Raw genomic sequence first — 23,950 nt, 5'->3', positions numbered from 1 at the left:
CGTTCCCAATGCAGTGAAATTCAGTACTTTCATGCACTCCTGAACCTCTTCCAACAAGAGCTGAGCTTGTGAGCGTCCTGTCTTTCATATCAAAACACAGACTACAGGCAAATACACAAGAGGAGCTATTTCTAAAATCCTGCACTGACTTCAAAGTCACTGTGCCTTGTTTTAGCAAAGGCTTGAAAACAGCAGGACACAGACTGTGTGCTAGTTTGGTGGAAATTTGGGAAGACCGGTATTTTTTAAGCAAAACATATCTGGGCATTGAACCAAAAATTAAAACTATCTTAAGTACCAAATGAAGATATTTTGATATAATTCTCTCCATTCCAAAGCCTCTAAAAATTTCTGCAAAATTTGATTCTTGCTGTTCTTACAGTCAGAAAGGCAAAAAGTTGCTTTTGCTTTCCACAGCCCAAGCCTTTCCCCTTTGCCAGAAGGGAAAACCCACATCCTGGAGATGAGCAGAATACAGCAACAATATTCCAACTCATCGAAAAAAGGCTAATTCCTCAGTCTCCTTCGTGTAACCCTCATTTTAAAAATCAATTTGCATACAAAGCCAGTGTTTTACCTTCAATCTATAACGAATTCAATATTCATCCTCCTTCCTGCTTGAGTTACAAGGAAATGTGAGAAACAGGAGTGTATTTATAGGGCCAATAGCTGCTAATGTGGTTGGGGAGAACAAGGAAGAACACAATATGCAGGGCTGGAAAAGCTCTGTAAATTTAAGCAGCAAAATGGTCATTCAGAATCCTGAATTACAAGCGAGTAGTTCTGGATGAAAATTTGGCAAAAGAGAATTGAACTAAAACACATTGCAATAGCTCAACAGATACAAAGCACCATACACATTTAATTGGAATAAAGGATTATCTAGAAAATATGAAGCTGCTTCAGCAGCATCAGGACTAGGCATAAAATTGCAGTGCCATCACGTAACTTGTAGGCAACAACTCTCCTTGTCAGGAATGTCGAGTCCTCTTTCTAGTCTTGCAGATGCAGGAGATAAGGTCTCAGCTCCAAGCCAAAAAACTGCTTACTCTAGTGAAACAGCACTTTATGCATTACCTGACAATCAGACCCTTTTTTAAACAATACTGATGGGAAGTTAGTCAAAAGCTTCAGAATGCATGGATGGATGGCAGGAGAGACTTTAGAATCATAGAATGGTTTGGGTTGGAGGGGACCTTAGAGATTATCTAGTCCCAACCCCTCTTCCATGGTGGGATATCTTTCACCAGACCAGGCTGCTCCAAACCCCATTCAATCTAGGCCTTGAACACTTTCAGGGATGGGCCACTCACAGCTTCTGTGGGAAACCTGTGCCAGTGCCTCACCACTCTCAAGACAAAGAATTTCTCCCTAACATCTAATGTCAACCATCCCTCTTACAGTTTAAAGCCATGTTTGGTGGCACCAGTCCCAACAGCAAACCCTAAGGAACATCACTCCCTTGTTATTTTCTGTGACTCACCAGTGTTATGCTGTGCACACATCTCAGGAATACAACAGCCTTTCCCTGAGCACATGAACCAAAAACTGTACCATTCAAATCACTCTGTCATTACCAGAAACTTTAAAATTAACCAATATAGTTAGTGAAAGGGGAGAAAAAGGATTAATACCATCTGAACACCAGTGTGGTTCACGAATTACCAAAATGAAAGCACTGCAAGTTTTCCAGAATGGCAAAGAAGATCCAATCTGTCTCACTGTGAAGAGTGTAGGAAATTAGACCTAGGATTTTGTGTTGTTGAAAGACTGGTTTCAAATTTAAAGGACAATAGTTCCAATAAACTAAAGTTTAAACGCACATTCTACAAAAGCCATACTTTTCAATTCTTTCTTTTGCTGTCAAAAGTATCTACACACACAGACACACATATAAGAAAAGATGATCTATCAGTTTATTGTTTAAAATACAACTTTCAGGCCACATGATCACTATGTATGTATTTCCATCCATAAGAAATCGTCCCCCTTGACATAACGATTCTTCATTTCAAGGGTAAGCACTTTCCCAAATCTCAAATCTCTTGAAGAAGTTCCTTCTTTTCCTCAAAATACTTCTGAAACCATTCAATATGTTCAACCTTCTGCTTAACACTGAGATATGGGTTTTTCGAGAGCCCACAGATGACTAGTTCCATGAAGTGGCGGATAGGTCCTTCCTTGGGAAAGCCTTCGAGGTGTTTCTCCAGAAAGATATGTTCATGAAACTCAGCATCATCCTCCATCCCTAACAGAAAGACAAAGCAAAAAAGACAAAGTTGTTATCATAATATAATAGCAAGTGTAACAAAGTAAAAAATAATATAGTTGGAAAATAATCTTAAATTAGTAGAATTAATGGTTCTGCTCACATTTCTAAGAATATGTAATATTTAAATCAACTTTCTGGCTTGAAATCTTGATAAAAGCCTGATGCTGGGGTGGAAGTAGGAGGAATAATTATAACCATAAATCAATCTTCTTGCTAAAATCCGGTTTGTTCAGTACTTGAAAATTTCGATTCATCATTGGTACCACCTTTTAGATTGCAGGTACTTTCTTCATAAATTTTTAAAGAGAACACTGATTGCCTAAATTCTGCAGAGGATTAGAGAATACAAACTAGTCTTGAACAAATAAGGCAACTTCATGAAGTATCAAATACTGAACTGCTAACAAATACATGTCCACTCCAAGTCCAAGCATAGGATGTATCCTACTGCTAAATGGGCACAGAAATTTGTTTTTCTGACATTTCTGAATCTGTGAGTGTATGATGATGTAAAAGTGTTGTGTATCTCACCATCTGCTTTTAAATCATAGCCATCACCGAAGATGATACATTCAAAAGCCTCCACAGGACATGGGACAAGGGATTATTTGAGATAGGGTAAACCTCTGTTCTTCATCCTGTGGACTTTTTTTGTTGTTGTTCATACTATGATGGTAGAGATGAAGAATCAGAACAAATTCCTACCTAGAGAAAAAAGGCTGCTTTTGCCGTTCCTAATTTTAAGGGAAAAAAACAAAAGGCATTCTGGGATTTGTAATGAAAGATTTTTCTTCAGCTAAGATATTCATGAAAATTTTTATTTGATCCAAATTTGCTTGCACCCTTAAATAAAAATCTGTTATTAGAGAAAAATATTGCACCACTTCAAGATGACAAAAATGAGAAGCCTATACCATACACGAGTACGGTGTGCGTGTTTTTCTAAGCTAGTTATGCTTTTCTATATTATTTGATAAAATTAAATCAGGAGTATTAAAATTGAGGTAATTAAGCCACGTAAATTCTAGGCTTCCTTTTCTGGTAGAGCTTTTACAGTTTCAGAAGAAATTATGCACACCTCTGGGATGGAGAAGTCACTCAAATTGTATTTGTTAAGTTTGCATTACTTTTTTCCTGCTTTAAACTTACAGTACTGTATTATCTGTAGTATACAGATACTCTGAAGGAGCTGAGAAATACCTGTATTTTTCCTAGAAACATGAGAGTGCATCAATACCACAATTGCACACCACATTTAACTCTGTTGTTCTTGAAAAAATAAAGAAAGTTTCCTTCTTCAGAAGCTCTCTCCTTGCTCCATGATGTTGAAAGTTAAAATAAAAAATACCAGGTAATGTCAGCTTCAGAAACTGTGTTTCTGATGTGCTTGGAAAAAAATGTCCATGGGCAGAAGCAGTGATGATCCTTCACTATGCCACTCATACTGGCTTTCTCCCACCGAGGGGAGGTAGAATCTTACTGTACCTGGATGCTACAGGTTGCTTTTTCAAACTAGCAACCTTTCCTGATTTCCATACTTTTGCTGGTCTCAAAAATCCAAGGGAATTAAACCAAGCAAACTCACAAGTGAAATAATCCAAATTATGCTGACAGTAAAATTTGGTCTTCTGGATGCTCTTCTTCTTGGGACAGATACAGGGTATCAGGAGAGACTGTGTCTAATAATTCCACCAATTTTCATCTTTAAGTCAAAATAAGCAATTCAGAGTCTCATAAAAATACAGGTCAGAAAGAATATTACATTATGTAAAGTAGTATTTCCCTGCTCTCCCATTTGTCAAAGACTGTACACGGTCTGGGGATGAAGTGTTAAGTCCAAATATTTCAGTTAGACCACGTATTTCAGTCCTCAAAAAAGTCAAGTGTGCATCACAGAAAAGGAGACCACAACTGTCCGTAGTATCAGAGGCTGAAGCCTCTGGTGAGAACAGATTAGATGAGATAATGACTCCCCTCACCCCTAGCAAGCCCTAACTCCTGCTGCAAGCCTGTCCCTCAGCCTCTCTTGCACTGTCCTCAGAAATGTAATTTGAAAGAACATGCATGGCAGAAGTGTAAAGTAGAGAATTTTCTTTCTCAACATCAAAACAAGAAGACAACTACTCTCATATCCTATTTCCAACCCCCCACATGCTACAAAACAGAAAGCCTAGGGAATTTCTCTACCTAAAATACTAATCCTCCCAAGACATGACCAACCTTGTCTTAAAGATGTCAATCCAAACACAGATGTTTATCCCTTACAGCGAGTGCTGCTGACAACACTATAAAGATGACTGAGTATTCAGATGTAGTAAAAAAACATCCCTGTCCATGGCAGAGGGTTTGGACTAAATGATCTCTTAAAGGTCCCTTTCAACACAAAATAGTCTATCCTTTTAGGATTTTTAGAATTACATCAATCATGCTCTTCAGTAGGTCCCTAGAAAAGACCCAGAGTTCGTAAAGAAACCCCAGTGTAGTGGTTGTGTAACTCTGCCAACTCTCTTGGCAGGACAATCCAATGCTTCTCTGCTGGGAACAGCAGCTCAGCTAACCAGCAACTAGAACAGGACTTGGTGAACTTTTGCCTGCAGAAGCCGTCAGAGGCAACTGAGGAATTAATTTTCTGAGACCTTCCTATCACTTGTGCAATAACAATCTCTGGCCCACCAACAGCATTTGCTCCTCATAATGAGGTGCTAAGGAAAATTCACACCATAATCTGCTCTGTCCTTTTTAGCTTTTTAGTCATCATGCCATAAACACATAGAAATAATAAATGAGGCATAAATAAACGTCTTTCCCAACTTTTTGCCATGGCAATCATGGAGCAGCATTAAAGCTCCTTAGAGGCAGGAGATGCAAGCAGAAAGGAGGAGGAGTGAGAACAACATTATGCAAGCTATACTAATGATTTGCTGAACTGGTAAAAATTAATCAGAGGCTAGAGAGATGGAGAGGAGAAAAAAAGGTATTTTTCTGCCTAACAGTGACTTCAACTTCACTGGACAAGGGAAAGGGCATGCAGGTAAGAGCAAACAACAGGGCAGTAAGGTAGGGGGGGAAGGGGGACTGCTGCTGGCCACTGCAGCAAGCCGGTATGTCTAGCCAGATCTTCAGATGTTCACACCAAAATCATTTCAAAAACCATGACCTCGCCCTGGTGCCACAAAGCACAGCACAGTGCCTTGGTGGAACACTCTAACGAGAACACCAGAGATGCTCTGGAGCCAAGAAAAAGAGTTATAAGAGGTTGTCTTTCTTTTTTATATTTGGTTTAAAACTTTAAAGTTTTAACTTTAAAGTTTTTAACCTAACCCTAACCCTTTCATAACACTAAAAGTTGAGTATATGTGCTTCCTCAACAGAAAGTCTAATTGCACATAGATTTTTAAAGCCACATGTTCTGGCATAGAAGAATAATCACACATTTCTGGATACAGAACAAGCTGGAGTAATCTCTTCCTATTGAGGGAAATGGCTGTTACAAAACTGCAAAATTAACAGCAGAGAGTGGCATCTTTCTTTTTCAGAGAAACTGAAATTACAGCATGTTGATATCCTCAGAGCAAAGTTCTCAAGCTTTTAACTGTGCTCTGACACACCTGAGGCGATTAGCAATCCGTGGCTGGCAGTCTGATCGGACGGAACTTACTGACTTGGTACTTCAGCCTGAGAGCTGACAGGTTTTGGAAGGCTCCACCGGAATTTTCCACATGACTAGTCTTTGTGGAGGAATCAATAAAGATTCTCGTTTTAACTATATGTAAAGACTCTTTGTCCGCTGCCCGCCCCATCCCAGACAGCGCGGTTCCAGCCGCACGGCTACAACAGGGAAACCACTGCCCGCCAAAGACACACTGTCAACTGACAGCCCCAGACAGCAGGGTTCCAGCCACATTACAACAACACAAAACCCATTGGCCACAGTGGTTTTAAGCTTGCAAAAACATGACTAGAGTATACTTGGATTTCTACATGATGGAACAGATCAATTCTGGGAGCAGTGATTAAATTCTGTGAAGCAACTGCCAAATAGGATGAGAATAAACATTAAGAAACAATGAAGCACATTATTCAATTTGCAACTCAGTATAGGACAGATTTTCAAAGACTCCCAGCTTCAGATACTAACCTGTCTTGCTCTCAGTGACTGAATCATTACAAAGCAGTTCTGTTTGATGTCTTTAAAGTATTAAAAAAACCCCAAAACCCACAGCCAAGCTCTGCCTGAAGTTATGAAGTCCCCTTTCCTATACTGCACACTTTGTGTAGTTGTTCTTCACTTCCTTAACATTCACTCTCTCTGCTGGCATAACTTCACACGGAGCTTTTTTCTTTTTTTATGGTAATAAAAGAAAATACTGTGCACAAAGATGTCTAATTAACATAGATGCCCAGGGTGAGTGAATATTGTGACTGTTTACTCTTATGAAACAGACAGAACAAAGGGAGCAAACAACTGTTTAACACTTGGCCTGCGCAGATATAGAACTGGCAGATAGCTGGTTGGGATCTGGCGAGACACTTGGTCCAAGAGCCACACCAAAGAACAGAATCAGCATTACAAAACACGCACAACAGTTTTAAGATTCCTCAACTTCTGCTAGGAGCTTAATTTAAAGAAGTTGCAAGTAAAAAGTATTATGTAAGAGACTTGAACAGCCTTTTGGTGTTAAATGCGTCGAGGGGGAAGGGAGGGAGGGAGGGAATCGTCCCCTTCTGGCAGCAGCCAGTCCTCAGATCAGCCAAACCACCTGCAAGACTTCACCTGAAGAGTGCCAGAATGAGTTCATCTGAAGCTTCTGATCCGGGACAGTCGGGAAGTTATGTTTGTTTACTATCAAAAGCATGACTCACAGCTGAAACACTGTGTTAAAACATTGTGAAAGGTCAAACATGCTCTAATTTTCAGAAAATATAAATGGAGACAGATAATAAAGGCTCACAGTGCACATACCAACTTCATTGTCAATTGGGAACTCCCACAGTATTCCTTCTTTTGTCCACTGGATCATCTCCTCAAAACCGTTTCGGGGAGGTTGTGCAGTTACTGCTGCAACCTCCTTTGCAAACTCCAGATCCCAAATTGTTGGCGAAGATACTAAAAAAGAAATTTTGGAAAGATCTGTCAGTAACCAAAGACTTCTCACTAGCTAAGACAAAGTCCTTTAACATCGATCTTTACAGTGACTAATACTCAGCTGTGCAAATTTTTCTACCTTAGATACCAGCATCAACTTTCTCACATGAGAATTCTCTATTGATGTGAAATCTCATTGAGTTCTCAAATCTCTGATGAAAATCTATTCTGAACTCCTAGTGTAATATTTATTTTTATATCTTTCACATAAAGCAATAATTCAATTTTTCCACAATCATTCTTCTATTTTTGTCTTTCAAAAAATGTGGATACAACAAATTCTGAACTTGACCGGTGCACTGTGCTAAAGGAACCTTACTTCTACAGGAGTTTTCAGGTTCTTCATAATTACATTCTCCTTCAGGGAAACAACTCAAATCTACAAGGGATGGCAATTCCTTCCTCAATGCTCCTAAGTGTCCCAGTTTTTGTCTCTCAGGCTGAGAAACCATGATTTCTTATTCTTTTCATAAAGCTAAACAGTTCCTTTAGGGATGTATCTTTCCTGATGCTTTTTTTTTGTATTTTTTTGTTTTTTAAATCAAAGTGCACTCATATTGCAGCAGTTACTCTTCTTAAGGAGTTCCTGTCCCTCCACCCAGGAGAACTGGTCACGAGCCCAGACTGAACCACTTCGCTGAACTGAAGGGAACAAGCTGTTACCACAGGACAGGGAGGGACCTCTGGGAGTGCCCTGGGCTGCTGTTGAGCGAGCTGGCTGGCCTAAGCTCCATTCCCCTTTGTTTTCCTGCCTCCCTCTGTTATCAATTCATCCTAAGCTCCTTGGAACACAGATCTTCATGTGAACTCGAATATTTCAGTCCACTTGGAATGGATCATAGCCAATAACCTATTATTTTACTACTCCTGAGTGCAAGTACTTGAGGCAATATATAATTTCATCTTTGGCTCAGTGGCTTGTAACTCAAATTAATTAAAAAAAAAAAAAAATCTCTTCTCCCTCCTTTAAGAAAAAACACAGTGAAAGAGCAAACAGTATTTTTACATAAAGAAAAGTGTTTTCAGAACTTTTTTGTGTTAAATCAGAATATAATTATTCAAATTATTCCTTAAGAGGGAAATTTCCAGAACTATATTACCAGGCTGACTACTTTGATTTGAGGGCTGGAAGCAGGAATAAAATGAAAAAAGACATGAGAAACCATACCAGAATGAAATTACTGTCCACATCATAAAGAAACTAATAAATCCTTTAATAGAGGAAAGCACAACCTCATTTTTTCAAGCTTGCAGTAGAGGTGATAAAGATTATAATTTCACCTCATGAAACAGAAATAATACTGGCTTTTTAAATCAACAGTTATGAAGAGTATTTTCAGGATGACAATTTCCTTTCCAGTTAACATTCAAGTTTCCAAAGTCAATACTCAATACTTAAAACAAAACTTGCTTTTCTGTTACATATAAACAAATTTTAACCCACTATCTCCTTTAATATGAACCAAGACAGTGAAAACAAATGAATCAAGGTATCAAGTAACACACTAGTATTTCCCGAGATAACGCCCCAAAAAAATGTTTGTCATCAGGCTTAGTCAGCAAGCCAAATAATCAGCTTCCTGGTCTAGAATATACTGTAGATTTCCTCAAGGCTACCTGGAATCAAACAAGGAAACACTACACAAAAAGCTGAAAGAAGCTTACTTCTTAACATCTAATTACAAATACAATGAAGTCCACTTGCTCTCTTGAACTATTTGTATACATTCCAATTTTGTGTTTAAAAAAAAAGTGCATCTCAGCTTTTACCTGGGGTGATTACTACGAGCCATTGTGTCTGCATTCTGTTTATGAGAAAAAGTAATTTTATATTCTCACAATTTCACCTGAATAAATTTGATTCAACTCAAAATCCATTTTCTTGAGTACCACTTTTGTTAAGACTGCTAAAAACAAATACTACATCATTCATTATGTTTTTTACATGTAAAATGGACCAATTTTAAGGATATTGGCAGTCTTAAAAAACAGCAAACTGAACCCCTAATAAACTCTAATAAATTCTAATAAACAACTTTCATAGAGATGGCTGTATTCAGAAAGTTCACAGGTGCTTGAAAATATGCAAATGGCACTATGTGACACTTTACTAAAAAAAATTAAGTAATCAAATTAATATGTTCCTACAATTTCAAGTGCAAAAAAAAAAAGATAACTACTCAGCTAGAATCTGGCAAAAACTTACAGTTCTACTCTTGAAACAGAAACAAATACTCATCATACTCATCTCTTTTTTAAGACTTTAGAGAGGAGTACTACTACTGCTGCTAGCTTTTCATAAAGTTCTAAGTAACTACACTGGAATCAAGTCTGTTTCTTAAAAGGGCCTCAGAGTAGCTGAAGGAAAACAGGGTATTAAAGATCAGTGCTAACAATGCAGTCTCATTGTTCACAAAGAAAAGTGAGGGACAGAGTTCTTTACAGGACTTGCCCATATTCACACACTCTTGGCCAAACCCAGCCTGTATTAAAGCCAAGTCTTCACGAGTGAAAGCCGTCCCTGTCAGGCAGCATTAACACTGTTCCTGCACAGCTGTACCATTCAGTGAATATGAAGGTGGGTCACACCTGTTTTGACTTCAGTTTTGGTATCTTTTATCTCACAAGAGTTTTGGCATGTATATTTAGTGGATACGGAATTGGCTGGGTGGTCACATCCAGATGGTCCAGTGCTCATGGACTATTCAGGGCTCTATCCAGACCATGTATCCAATGGTCAAGAGTTCAATATCTGGATGGAGATCAGTGACAAAGCAGTGTTGCTCAGGAATACAGAGACCAGTATTGTTCAGTGTCTCCGTCAACACCACAAACGGTGGGGTTGAGTGCACCCCCAGCACATTTGCAGGTGACACCAAGCTGAGTGGTGTAGTTGACATACTGAAGGACAGGATGCCATCCAGAGGGACCTGGACAAACTCATGGGAACCTCATGAGGTTCAACAAGGCCAAGTGCAAGGTGCTGCACCTGGCTTGGGGCAACCTCCACCATCTGCACAGAAGGGGGGATGAATGGACAGAGAGCAGCCCTGACAAGAAGGATTTAGTGATACTGGTGGATAAAAAACTGGCCATGAACCAGCAATGTGCATTCACAGCCCAGAAAGCCAACCAGAATCACAAAATGAAGTGTGGCCAACAGGTTGAGAGAGGAGATTCTTCCCCTTTGCTCTCATGAGACCCCACCTGGAATGCTGCAACCAGTTCTTAGCACAGGAGGGACACGGGCCTCTTGGAGCAGGTCCAGAGGAGGGCCATAAAGATGATCAGAGGGATGGAACACTCCTCCTAAGAAAAAAGGCTGAGAGAGCTGGGATTGTGCTTCCTGGAGAAGTGAAGGCTCTGGGCTGACTTTACTCAATCTTTTCAATACTTAAGGGGAGCCTGTAAGAAAGATGAAGACAGATTTTTTTTGTAGGGTCCATTGCAGCAGGACAAAGAGTAGTGGTTTTAAACCAGAATAGGGCAGATTCAGACTAGACTAAAGTAATCAATTTTTTCCAATGAGGGTGGCAACACCCTGGAACAGGTTGTCCAGAGGGGTAGGAGATGCCCCATCTCTGTAAACATTCGAAGTCAGGTTGGGTGGAACTCTGAGTAACCCGATCTAGTGGAAGAGGTTCATTGCAGAGGGGTTGGAACCAGATAACCTCTAAAGTTCCCTTCCAACCCAAACTTTTCATGATTCTAAACATATATGAAGAACTTCACAATAGGTGAAGCAAGGTGTCATTTGTCAGCTGTCGATGGGATCTTTCCAGCTCCATCTGGAACACTAAACAAAAGAAGGCCCCACAGCAATCCAGTGTGTAGTCTTGGCTTCCTACTACCATGCTTATGCTTAGCCACCTGCAGAGCATGCTTGTTTCCTTGGGATCACAGCCTCACATTTCCTTGCAACTTGACCAAATAAGCTGGAGCCAACACACCCATCCTCCAGGCTGGCTTTAGACTCACAGAAATAAGACTGACCTTTGTGACAAAAAGCCAGTTATACCCTTCAAGTCTTCAAGCTCACTAACAGAGTGCCCTGATCAGCACAGAAAACATTTCATTATGCTGCACAGAAGTTTCACTTGGTAAAAATCAGAGTTACATCAAAGTAGTCATTTCTTTTATCAGGCCGAAAGCAGAAAGTGAGCAGGTCATGTCTCCTCACAAAAACAAATCTCTTGATATTCTAAAAATGCAGAACTTAGCCTCACTGCATTTTTCATTACTGAATTTCCACTAACCTGTTTTCAGTGCGTGCTCTGGTTCTGTAGAAGCTTTAGTGAATATATTAAGCCTCTTTCCTACTTTGAGACTTCTATAAACAAAAAAAGAAAACTGATATTTAGTATTTCACAACACCTTAGTACATTGCCAGATAACAAATTAAAAAGCACAAAATATTTTCATGAACTAACAGATCTCTGGAGACAAAAAAAAAAAAAAAAAAAGATAGTGACTCTCACTAAATCTTCAGGCTTTTAATTAGAGAATGTTTATGGCTTTACCACTTGTAACAGAGCTTCTCAAAACATTTCAATGTGAAACAACGAGAATAAATCAAGCACTATATTTACAGTCAATTTTAACTGGAATATTTAGGAATCTGAACAAAGGTAAACAGTATCAAACCACAGTACTTAAGTGATTTTACAAAGTTGCAACTATCTGAAGACGGGTTTTTTCCCTGTCCAAAAAAAAATATTGCACAATTCGGGGACAGAAAAGGCAACAGCTAAATCAAATAATTCCTGCTTTATGACATAAATAGCCCTTTTGGAAGATTACAGAGCCATCTTCTCTGCCATACAGAAAACAGAGTATATCCATATGACATATTTTCAATAGCATCACCCTGATGCTTGCTCTTCTGAATATAAAAATATTTCACTCTGACCATCTATTTTCAACCACATTTATCACTGCCATGAGCTCATACTAAAAAGAAAAAAATAAAAAAAATTAAAAATACAAAAGTTCAACAAGTAATCTAATTCTTATAAACGAAAACAAAAAAATCCCAATGTCTTTAGAATCAATTCTGTTTTTAATTGTATTATATTACAAGTTTCCACTGAAACTCTAACACTTCCTTCATTTTTGTTATTACATATCCACTGTTACCCTAGGCAAGATTTACCCTTTCTGAACTTAAAATTCTACCCTTCTGGATTTACTGGAGATTTCTAATGGCCTCAACTACTTCTGCAAACCTGCTCTTGTCATATTACTTTTAGTGATGAAACTACCCTGGATCTACTTCAGCACAGAACAATCTAGTTACAGAGCCTTAAAAGAATGTTGATTCAGGATTATATTTTCCTATCTGTGTGTAACTCCCAATGACATTGGCCAAAGATACATGCATGTCTTGGAAGAACATTTATTTTAGAACTACAAGCTTAAATTACTCTAAAGCAACATCACTCATTTCATTGCAATGTACTAACTTGACTTAAATTTAGGTATTCTTCCTAACCCATTCTTTTCCTACTATCAGCTGATAAGCAAATCCATAAGATTTTCAGGTATGCAGGAGGAAACTTAGGCCTGAAACTGGACAGAGCTTAGTCACTACCGGGATTTTAAAAACTATTTTAGGGTGCTATTTCAGAAGTTATATACCAAGCACAGTTTCATCACACACGAATACTGTACTCATGCTTTTCTTTTCCTCTGTTACCCAAATTGTCTTCACCATGATCTACCTGAAGACAAACATTTCCCTCAATTTTCAGGCCCTAACCCCCAGAAATGGAGATTAATTTGCAAAATAAATTAATTACAAGAGAAGTTAATCGTACTAAAAACTGCTAGGGAAAGAATATAGTGACAAGGAATGCAATGATGAGCTACCATGGGAAAATCCAAAGACTAAAGATAAGAAAAGCATGGCTTACAGTAGTAAAACAAAAATGTAAGAGTGCTCCTTAATTCACTAAAAATAGAGCAGCCACATAATACAGCAGCAAAATAAAGACTACCCTGAAATCACATGTAAATTATAAAGTTAATTTCATTGACAATTATAACACCACAGGTAATAAAGAAATCAATTACAGAATGAGGAAATAAATAGATAGATAGATAGACAGACAGATAAACTTTAATATCTCTTTAAAATCCCAACAGAATGGACAAAACTTTTTTAAACATAGAACATTATCAAGTTTTGTAGAGGAGGAAAGCAAGCTCTCAAAAATCTCCATTTCCCAAGAAATTAAGAAAGTGACATAAAACTGTATCATGCATAGGTGAAAATAATTTTAACTACTTAAAACAAGCACAATTACATTTCAGCATGAAGTATGTTTAATTATCTAAAATGTAATATTAAAAAAAATGTACATTATCTGATTAGCTGGTTGCCACTACCTTGTTCTCACAATTTATTTCAATGCTAACAGTACTCTTCTTGAAATACATTTAAGTAATTTCTTTAAGCTCTGCAGTACTGCAACATTAATATGTACAATCAAATTTAAAATATTATCCCCTAATAACTGCATGCTCCTTCTATTGGAAGTGAACACAGTAAAAATACCTTCTGGAGTCCACAGACTGAGCTGATGATCTGGCAGGCCTTGTTCTTTGACCATCCTCATCCAACTGCAAGGAAAAGCGTCCGGATATCCTCGCACCCCTCTGGGCTGAGGACTGCCTTTTAACTGTCATTTCTGAAATAACATTGCTGAAATGAGAAACATGAAATGTAAGAACTCAACAGACTGACAAAGCAAGGAAGGTTGTCATATATATTAACTAGAAACTCTATTCTCACTTGGTTTCATAAGCTTCTATGAGACAGAATTATATATTCCTCACAAAATACACCCATCTTTCATCAATCAAACATTCAAGGCTGTTATTTTAAACCATTTGTTACATTCTACGTATGAAAAGTGCTACTTTAGTCTATTAAATCTACAGTGAATGCTTCCTTTTAAATTACTTAGCTTTCAACTAAAAAAAAAATCATATATCCGTATACCAATATTCCTATCGTACTAGGCATGTTTTGCTTAAGCAAAATGGGGAATTTCTCTGGATACAAGAAATAGGGAGGTAAAAATCACCATTTTTCTTGGACAGGAACCAACACTGCCCAGGGACAGAGCTGTCCTGCTGCAGACCAAAAGGAGGCTTGCCTTCACACATCAGCTGACATGGGCCAATCATGCCACCCTAATAAGTAGGTCACCTTTCCTGATCCACTGCAATCTGTTGCATTGCATAATCATATTACAGCATTAACAAACCACATCTTCCTTCATAATTCTGGAGTGAAAATCGTACGTGAAAGGCTCTGATCTCCTCCAGCACTGTACGCAGCTCGTTCTGATCACAAAGGGCAGATCACAGCCCCTTTCTGCCCCTGCCCATGAGCTCCCCTCACTGGCAACTCCACCGGCTGGGAAAGGCCAAGCCAGTAATTCTTCCTCACAGCCTCCTCTCTACCCAACTGCTTCCAGTCACACACAGTCATCCCAAATCGCAGCGCTCAAGTTTTAAGACATAAATATGGTCTCAAAAAATAAAAATAGGCCAAGTCAAAAATACTGTGCTATCCATTTTATGAAAATCTGAATGAAATTCAAACTATGCTTTTGGCAGCTTAAGTCAAAAGAGATTTTACTGACAAGAAAGAAATACTTCTGGAAAATTGTAAAAGCTAATTGCTACAGAAACACAGCATGATTTCTCTTCAGTCTTAGATGTGGTTTCAAATGGCAGAACAAGAATAGCACAGCTCTTCCAGTACCTACTTTGAAATAAATGCATCTGAAAACAAGTTTGCTTTTTATTTAAAATTAAAATGAAATTTTTTCAATCTCAGATTAGTTGCGTATCTCACATTAGAAATTACTCTGTGAAGTGGCTACTGGCATTAGTGAGCTGGTGTTGGGCCAGAGGCTTGACACACTTACGAGGGTCAAAGGGACATAATTCCTAAGGTCAGCCACACACAGCCCAGCCCAACAGCTTGACTCAGCTGTGACCTAAAAGGCTGGAGTGTTCCTGTGCTTCAGGGGAGTCAGGATGGCTCAGAGCAGCTCTCTTCCCTGATTTACTTGCAGCTTTGCCCTGTAGATGTGGAAAGAGTACACTACACCAAGCTATCGGAACACACAGTCAACAGCATCAGCTCCTCGCTAGGAAATCCTAATGTCACCTCACCATTGATATATGAACCTTTCTGGCAGCAACAATCATCACTCAATCATGAAAAGTGCACCTGTATTAATAAAAGCAGAACTAAAAAGATTTTTTTAATGCCTTTTGAAACAAAAAATATTGGTTTAAAAAGTCACACTCCAACCGCACCATACCCATAGTGGTTAGCCCTTATATATTACCTCATGTTCCAACACAACATTAAACACAGAAGTTACTACATACACCTGCCTTCCAGAGATGGGAAGTGGTAGAACTTTGGTAACAACCACAGACTCTCTCTCTCTTTCCTGATTATCAGACAATAATTATAATACTTAAAACAAAGACCCAAGGAGCTTTTGGTTATATTCTAGATAAAGCTCTGAATTACTTTTCTTGTTCACCCAAAATAGGAGCTGAAATCGTAGGGCTGCAGATTTTATTTTGGTGCAGTGCTGTTGTGATTTCCACTGAGAGAAAATTCAGCCCCCACTGAGCAAAATAAATTCCTGTATCGTTAATATTTTCCCCTCCTAGTGAATGCCCTGTCCCTGTGCTTTCAACGAGGCGGTGAGATGACTGCATACAACAGTGACCTCTGGAGGTCTTGCCACAATCCTGGTAAAAAAAAATTTGTACAAAAGATCAGGAGAACGTACAGCTCACTGTGTAGTATAAATCACAGCAGCAGTATTCAGTTTTTTGCAGTTCAGAACTATGTGGCCCTATTGCTTGTGAAAGTATTTTGCTTTCAAATACTGTAAATAACTGAGGAATATATATTGGCTTTTAAAATGTGTCTGTATATTGAATGCAAAACCTTTACAGAAAAAAAGGGGAAGTTAAATTGCATGTATTCTCTTACTGTCAAATAAAACTCAACACAAAATAATCATGCAAGAACAGAAGTGAATGCTTTCTAATATATTAAAAATATCTTTGTGCATTGTGTGGATTGAGGTATCATGGAGCATTAATCATGCAAAAATCAACATTTTTAACATTAATCAGAAACCTGAAAACACTGTATTTATCTCAAAGATCTAAGAGGTCAGTACTAACTCTAAAAGGTTACTATAACCGAGTTTTTTGTCATGACAATCAGCACAAATTGCTGGTCTTTCTGGAAAACTCACCCACTGATAAAGAGTTTCTGTTAACTAACTCTTAAGGAAGAAAACTAAGAATTTTCAGCAAATGGCGGCAGGAGGAGGAGGGTATTTGCTGGGAGTAACAAGCTAGGTCACAAAGCTGCCTCAGGGAATAGAACTTGCCAACTCAGAGCACAGCAAGCCAGCCATGACATTCCAAAAAGGCTGGTTCTGGTTGAGGAAAACGCGTTTTTCTAACGGTAGTGCTTCATCCACGAGCATGTGGTAAAATATTGTAACATCACATCTTAACCCATCAATCAAAAATACAGAGACCCTATATAGCTGCAGCTTTTAAATTTCTGAAGAATTTCATCTCTCTTTCAAGAGAATACAAAAACATTTTTGCTTTGACTACGACTTCCTTAGTCACCGTCTTTCTTCCACTGCAGCCAGAGCTGGGTCAGTGCTTCAGGGAAAGTGCCATAGGTGACGAGAGAGAAAGCCTGTGATGCCAACAGGCAGAGAAACCACACCTAGACAAGAGCATGTCCACCCTAGGAAGGGAGACTGGCACATTCCAGGCTGGACACTGTGTGTGTTAGCTCACTCAGTATCTCTGTGGTCCTCCAACATCTCAGGTACTCCAGTAGGTTTGAACTGCGTTTAAGTTGGTCACCAACAGCCCATGCACTATTAAGACATTAGCGTACCTTCTAAAGAACCCAGTTACAAAGAGGGAGTGAGCTCAATGGTAATTAACAGTCTAATGATGCTCTATATAAACAATCCTCATATCTGAAGAACAGATATTTTGCTTAACAAAGTTACTCACTGGGCATTGTTACACCCCAGTCTGTGCAACCATCTAACTCAACCTATTTGCAAGCATCTATCTCTTTCTTCCTTAATTTCCACTCAGGCAGACATCAGCCACAGACACCATCAGTTCTGTTTGCAGAACACTGATAATCATTCCAGCAGATCCTTTTACTGATACCTACAAGTAGAAATACATGTAACCTACAAATGACAATAGATGGGTCAAGCTTAGATCCTCAGTTGGGGTAAATTAATTTTCACAGAATAAAACTAAAGTAAGCAGCTTGCAGTTCGCGCTGCAAACAGACATAAAGAAAGGTTTCACACTCGTATTTTGGTAAAGATCAAATTTTCTGTTTGGTTCAGCATTTCACCTGGATTTAATGCCTTTTTTTCTGAGTAGTTACTTGAATACTAGCTGGAAAAAAAAAAGTAGAAAAAAAATTTGTCTTTAACCATCCTCCAAGAGTCGTATGCACAACTGTTTGAGTTTCCAAACAAATGTTTCTCATCTGTTTGAAAGCCACACTGGAAACAGAGTTAAGCCAAGAGATGAGTTTCATGGGTTGACTGGAAAGTTTTGAAAGGAAGGGTGTGGCTATAAACAGAGCTGCTCTAGTTCAGTTCTGCAGAGCTGTCATGAAAATTCACCAGTCCAGACAGAACGTCTGAAACGTCTACAAATCCATCCATTGTGTGAGAATTTTGGAAGCTTGTGGAGGAAAAAAAAAAAAAAAAAACTCAAAAGAAGAGCTGTTATTTTGCTGGCCTGTCCAAGAAAGCGATGATCCTGGGCATGAAAGCAATTCTGTTTCTGCAAAACCACTTTAGAAAGATGATGGCAAAATTTAGAGAGTTTGGTATAACCAGATCAATAATGTTAACCTTCATTAATCCTAAGGATAAGCCATTCAAAGGTGTCTTTCAGGGTCACTTTTCCAACACAGAAGGCTGTCACCTTCAGGATGACATGGCAAAATCCAAATCTCTAACATAATTGAGAAAAACAATCAATACACAGACCGTATGTTAACAGTTCCCCCCTTCTTCTGTTTATCTGTGGTTTCTTCATGCCTTCTTAGTTGTGCAAGGAGTTCTGATACTGTCTGCTTCTTGTTGTGTGGAAGGGAAGATGCAACTGCAGAAGCAGCCTTCACCAGTTCCGGATTTAAAGGCTTGCCTCTGTAAACAGAGACATGACAGATACAGAAACAGTAAAAAAGAAAAAAAAAACGTTTAATATATTAACATTTTCATTTCTGTACTGCCATTTTACATCTTTAATAACGCAGAAGCTAGTCAGATATTTTCCCAAATGGGGATGGCCAATGAGACAGGCAGGTTTGCACTATATTGACCTAATTATCAAATGCTGAAGGACTCTGACAAGCTCTTGTTCCCCAGCCTGGGGAAATGGCAGCTCTGTGCCACTGCACAGCCCCTTGGACACACAACTTGGAGATCAACGACAGCACAGACCTGTGGGGTGACAAGAGTGATGTAACACATTGTGGACAGGTGCAGCTCAAAAGACTTAACAATAATAATGCCATTCTTAATTATTTTTTTTCCCTTTTTCCTCAGTTTCATTGTATTTTATCTGAATAATATTTCCTATCTCACATTAAAATGCATTTCCACAGGCAAGGGCTAACACTACCTTTCCACAACCTCACTGTAGAAAAAGGCAGCATATGGTTAACTGCATACAGCACCTTTTGCCCAGATTCTCCCCTGTGATTTACTCCAGTGTACAACTGTGCACCCCACTCCCTTACAAGATTCTTTTACACTGCTGGAAATTGTTTATTTTGTCCTAAACAATGAAAAAGAAAGTTGAAGTAAGGATAAAACAGGCTAAGAAAAGTTTGTTATACTTTACCGTTGGGTGTCTTCTGTAATTCCCTGAGGCACAGAACCTTCACTATCCAGGCCTTCCAGCTCGTTCATGGCTTGCTTCTTGCTCTCACTGGCTTTTAATTGTTGGAGTTTCTTCCTGTAGCTCACTTCCACTTTCATATTACCAATAATGTCTAACAGCTGCTGCTTTGGTGTTCCTGCTCCATCCTCCTGCCTCTTTGCTGCCCCTTCAGGTGTGCTCTCTTTGGAAGCAACAGATTTATCTTTGTCTTTAGAAAGCATGCTGCTTGTGCTGAAGAGTTCCTGTTTGCTAGATGATATACAAAGTTAGGAAACAGCAGTTAAAAATAGGATCCAAGGCTGAATTTTGTAAACCTACCAAAAACCCCAGAATAATAGTTACAACTGTCTAAGCCCAACTAAGTACAACCTGAATATGTTAAGTACATGTCAAACATGTGCCTTTTGACTTTTGAAAAGGGCTGGAACACCATTTCAAACTCCTGATTACTTTTGGTTTCCTCATCACAAATACGAAGTAAACAACTTTACACACCATTTATTTGTGGAGGAAATAATGCAAGAAGTTAGAACTTTTAAAGTATTTCTGCATTAGGTAGCAGAGATAGTTTGAATTTATTGTTATCTGATGCTTCAATTCATTGGCACTACAGAAAACTCACTGAAGTTCTTAATATAAGTCAATAAAGAGATCACTCCCATCCATCTGAAGAAAAACTGTGCACATACACTTAACTTCACATGTCTTCACACTTGTGGCACTACTACAGGTCACATTCCCCTACTCTGCAACATGGATTCTGCTGCAAGTTAATCCAGTAACAAACAGGAAAGTCATTTGGGTTATAGATCTTCTGCTTAGTTTAGCACATCACTGCAAGGAAGCTGAAACTGACACAGGCAGCTGAGGATGTGAAGCCAGGGACAGTGAGGACCTGCTCGGGAGATTCTGCAGCACAGACACAGCTGCATTCTCTAGAAAAACTACCATAAAATTCAAGGAGCTGTTCTCTACAACATTCTAAAATGCAGTGTTTAAACCTTTACATTCACACCTACTTACTTTGTTTAAAAATCACCCACAAGTTACAGAAGTTAAAAAATAAATATTTCTTTTGATTCAAAATAAAAGACTTCAATAGATCTTAAAACACTTCCATAAATCTGAAGGACTTGTGGAATACCTCTCCTCCTCACACACAACTCTCTTTGGCTAAAAAAGGAAAAACTGCCAGTTTCAGCAGGCACTGCATCACACTTTGGTCACTATGCACTTGATATATTGTCAGCATTAAACCCTGAATTTCAATGCTGAGAAGCAGCAGGAAAATTTAAGGAAAGCTTCAGAACCTCATTACTGGGAAGATGGTAGGAGCTCTGCTATTTTACACTGCACTGTGCTCCACAAGTCCTTGACAAACTCCTTTTTCATTAATTCAGGCTGCATGCCCCTTAAAACTATGTAACCATTCAGAAATCATGGAATCACAGAATGTTAAAGGGCTGGAAGGGACCTTAGAGATCACCCAGCCCGAACACTCCCTGCCATAGGCAAGGACGCCTCCCACTAGACTGGGTCACACAAGGCCTTGAACACCCCCGGGGCTGGGGTATCCACAACCTCCCTGAGCAACCTGTTCCAGCATCTCACAACCCTCAAGCAAAAGCACTTCTTCGTTAATAGGGAACACAAATTTCCTCTCTTTTCGTCCGTACTCATTACTCCTGATGTAATCTGTAGCCATATTCCTGACGAAGAGTCCCTCCCCAGCTTCCCTGCAGGCCCCCTTCAGACACTGGAAGCTTGCTATGAGGTCTCCGTGCAGCCTTCTCTTCTCCAGGCTGAATAGCTCCAACCTTCTCAACCCGATCTTTGGCTACAGCATCAGAAAAGCACAGCAAGGCTGTGAAAGCCTCAGGCACTTCAAGCCAGCAGCGCGTTGCAGTTTGCATCCCCGTATTTCACCTACATCCAGTTTGCCTTCTGCTGGGGAGCTTGGCCTCGGAAAGCAAACACAGCTACCAAAGAACCCGAGCTGCTTTCTACACGAGGCCATCACAGCATCGGTGCTTGTTCAAAAATATCGAGTTTTGAACTAAAGCAAATAAATGAACAAACAACTGAGCTGTCATTAAAAGCCGTTTAAAATCTTTTCGTAAAAACTCGAAAGAATTCCCAAATACTGCTCCCAGCCCGTACTTTGGGCAGCCGCAACAATGCCCAACAGGCAGCGCCGCTCTGCTGACACAGGGTGCAAAATTACGGTCAGGTCACACACGCGGATCATTCACACCACCCCAAGATGGGAAAGACGGCAAGGAAAGCGATACGAAAAACACGGCCCACGCCACTCCGCTCTACCCGACTGCATTCCCCGCTGCCTTCTGCCCAGCGGTGTCACCGCCACCCAGCCCCGGTAGGCCAGGTCAGCCCTGTCCCTCTGAAGGCCGCGCCCTGGGGCACGGCCCGGCCTCACGGCAATGCCCGCCCGGCAGGTGAGGGTGCAGGGGAGGCCGGTACCTGCGGGCCCTGCCGTGGGCCCGGCCGTGCGGCCGTGCCGCCCGGAGCAGCCTCGCCGCGAGGCCCCACATCGCCGCCGCCGCCGCCCGCGGCCTGCGCTCCCCGGCGCCGCCGGCCGGCAACACGAGCCGCGCGCGGGAGTTCCGCGCAGCAGCGTTCCGGCCGGCAACACGAGCCGCGCGCGGGAGTTCCGCGCAGCAGCGTTCCGGCCGGCAACACGAGCCGCGCGCGGGAGTTCCGCGCAGCAGCGTTCCGGCCGGCAACACGAGCAGCGCGCGGGAGTTCCGCGCAGCAGCGTTCCGGCCGGCTCCGCCCCGCAGCCGCCGGCACAGCCGGGCCGCTCAGGGCGCTCCGCCACGGCTTTGCCGCTCGGCGCCGGAGCTTCAGGTGTCAGAGAGCGCTGCCAGCAGGGCGAGGGAAAGTGATCCTGCTCTGCTCAGCCCTGCTGAGGCCACATCTGGAGTGCTGTGTCCAGCTCTGGGCTCCTCTGTGCAAGAAAGGCATTATATTCATGATGAAACATGCTTCAAAGATGTCCCCAAGCCTTCTCTTCATTAGTGCGATCTACCCTGGAACGGCCAGTACTGTCCCATCTCTTGCAGGTGACCGTAGTACACCGGTACACAAACCACTGTCACTTCTGCCTTACCTGCAGAAGCCATCTCACTTCTCCTGCGTGTGGTACTGACCCACCTCTCCAAACAGTCTGAACAACATCCACTGCAAGGTGCTGGGGCACTTCTGATGTTTCTGCAGCTCCAGTTGCTGTTCTGGGACAATACTTGCCAAGAACTGCCATTCATCCTCCTGGACAGTGAGGATTTCCACATGAATTAGGAAACGCAAACTACCTAACAGGGAGCAAATGGTTTGCCTGGGGATGGTGTAGAGCCCAATGGACAGCCTCGGACCGCCGGCACTCTGCAGAATGGACAGAAACACACCCTGCAAGGGAACTCTTTCCCACATCAGACAAGTTTCCATGGCGTTCCCCTGTCAGCTTTCTGTCTCCCAGAGGTTACCCATCCCTCCACTACCAAAATACTCAGTTGGAGAAGAGTTGTGCCGCTCTATCACACATCACATCCCAAAGCCAATCACACACACCCCAAGCCAGACCCCTTGAGTGCCAGAAAGCACTTCGACATTCCTGCAAAGCTCTTGCGAGATAAGGTCTCTGCACACATGCCCCATTTCTGCCTAAATCCTATGAGGGGAAGCTTGAGGTTAAACACCAAACAAATTGATACCTCATCTCAGGAGAGCCTCTGGGGAGTTATGGCAGTTCTTCCATGGTCTCCCTACACACACCAAACATTGTTACTTCAGGGTATGCAATTCCTACATAACTTCTTTAAAACCAAAAAAAAGGGCTCCACAACAGCACGGAAGAGAAAAGGTCTGTTCGTCTGAGCAGCCACGGGTGCAGGCAGCAGGAAAAGCCAGCTGGTGGCGATATGCTCGTGGAAGTGCTGCATTCCAGGGCTCTAAAAGCTCCCGGGCAGCATCTCAAGCGCTGTCGCCGTCTCCATCTTTTCTACAGGGACCAGGTGAGTGCGGATCAGGCCTGGTAGCCTGCCCGAGGAACGTGGCTATGAAGGAGCACCCTGAAATGCTCAAGGCCTGATGTTTCAGCTGGCAAAATGGTAGTTATGCAGGTTATGCAGGTTATGGCAGGCAGAGTGTGGTTTAATGGCATCTTAATTGCAAGCTTCACTGCATTAGGAGTTTAAGTGGCTTTCACCAACTGGATCTTCCAACAGTGCTGCAGTCCTGCTAAACAAGTCAGCACACAGGCCAAAATTCTTTGCAATGAAACAGTAATCTCTAAGTATTGTGGGTTATTTGCACAATTAAGTCAAAATCATTAATTACAACAGACTCAGCAATTTTTCTACATTAAAGAAATTACCATTCATTTTCTAAAACCATTTATAATCTAGGCTGCTCTTCCTTAACAACTGCCACACCTGGAGTACTGCATCCTGCTCGGGGATCACAAACACAGGAAGGACATTGACCTGTTGGAGCAAGTCCAGAGGAGGAAC

The 23,950-nt window shown here is 40.8% G+C and overlaps 1 protein-coding gene across 1 annotated transcript; it reads right to left on the bottom strand.

The window, feature by feature from the left end:
- Window positions 1-1,894: 1,894 nt before the first annotated feature.
- On the bottom strand, window positions 1,895-22,088 carry MRPS31 (mitochondrial ribosomal protein S31). Its single transcript, XM_086881426.1, has 7 exons — window positions 21,903-22,088; window positions 19,383-19,670; window positions 18,524-18,682; window positions 13,975-14,121; window positions 11,675-11,748; window positions 7,236-7,379; window positions 1,895-2,248 (listed from the first exon to the last, which is right to left on the bottom strand). Exons 1-7 carry the CDS (start codon window positions 21,971-21,973, stop codon window positions 2,037-2,039), a joined length of 1,095 nt encoding a protein of 364 aa, XP_086737552.1. The 5' UTR covers window positions 21,974-22,088; the 3' UTR covers window positions 1,895-2,036.
- Between the last annotated feature and the right edge of the window lie 1,862 nt (window positions 22,089-23,950).

The sequence above is a fragment of the Cyanistes caeruleus genome, chromosome 3 (assembly GCF_971803275.1).
Source record: "Cyanistes caeruleus chromosome 3, bCyaCae1.hap1.1, whole genome shotgun sequence".
Lineage (NCBI taxonomy): Eukaryota > Metazoa > Chordata > Aves > Passeriformes > Paridae > Cyanistes > Cyanistes caeruleus.
Note: the sequence above shows the minus strand (reverse complement) of the source record. Positions and strands in the feature narration are given on the sequence as shown.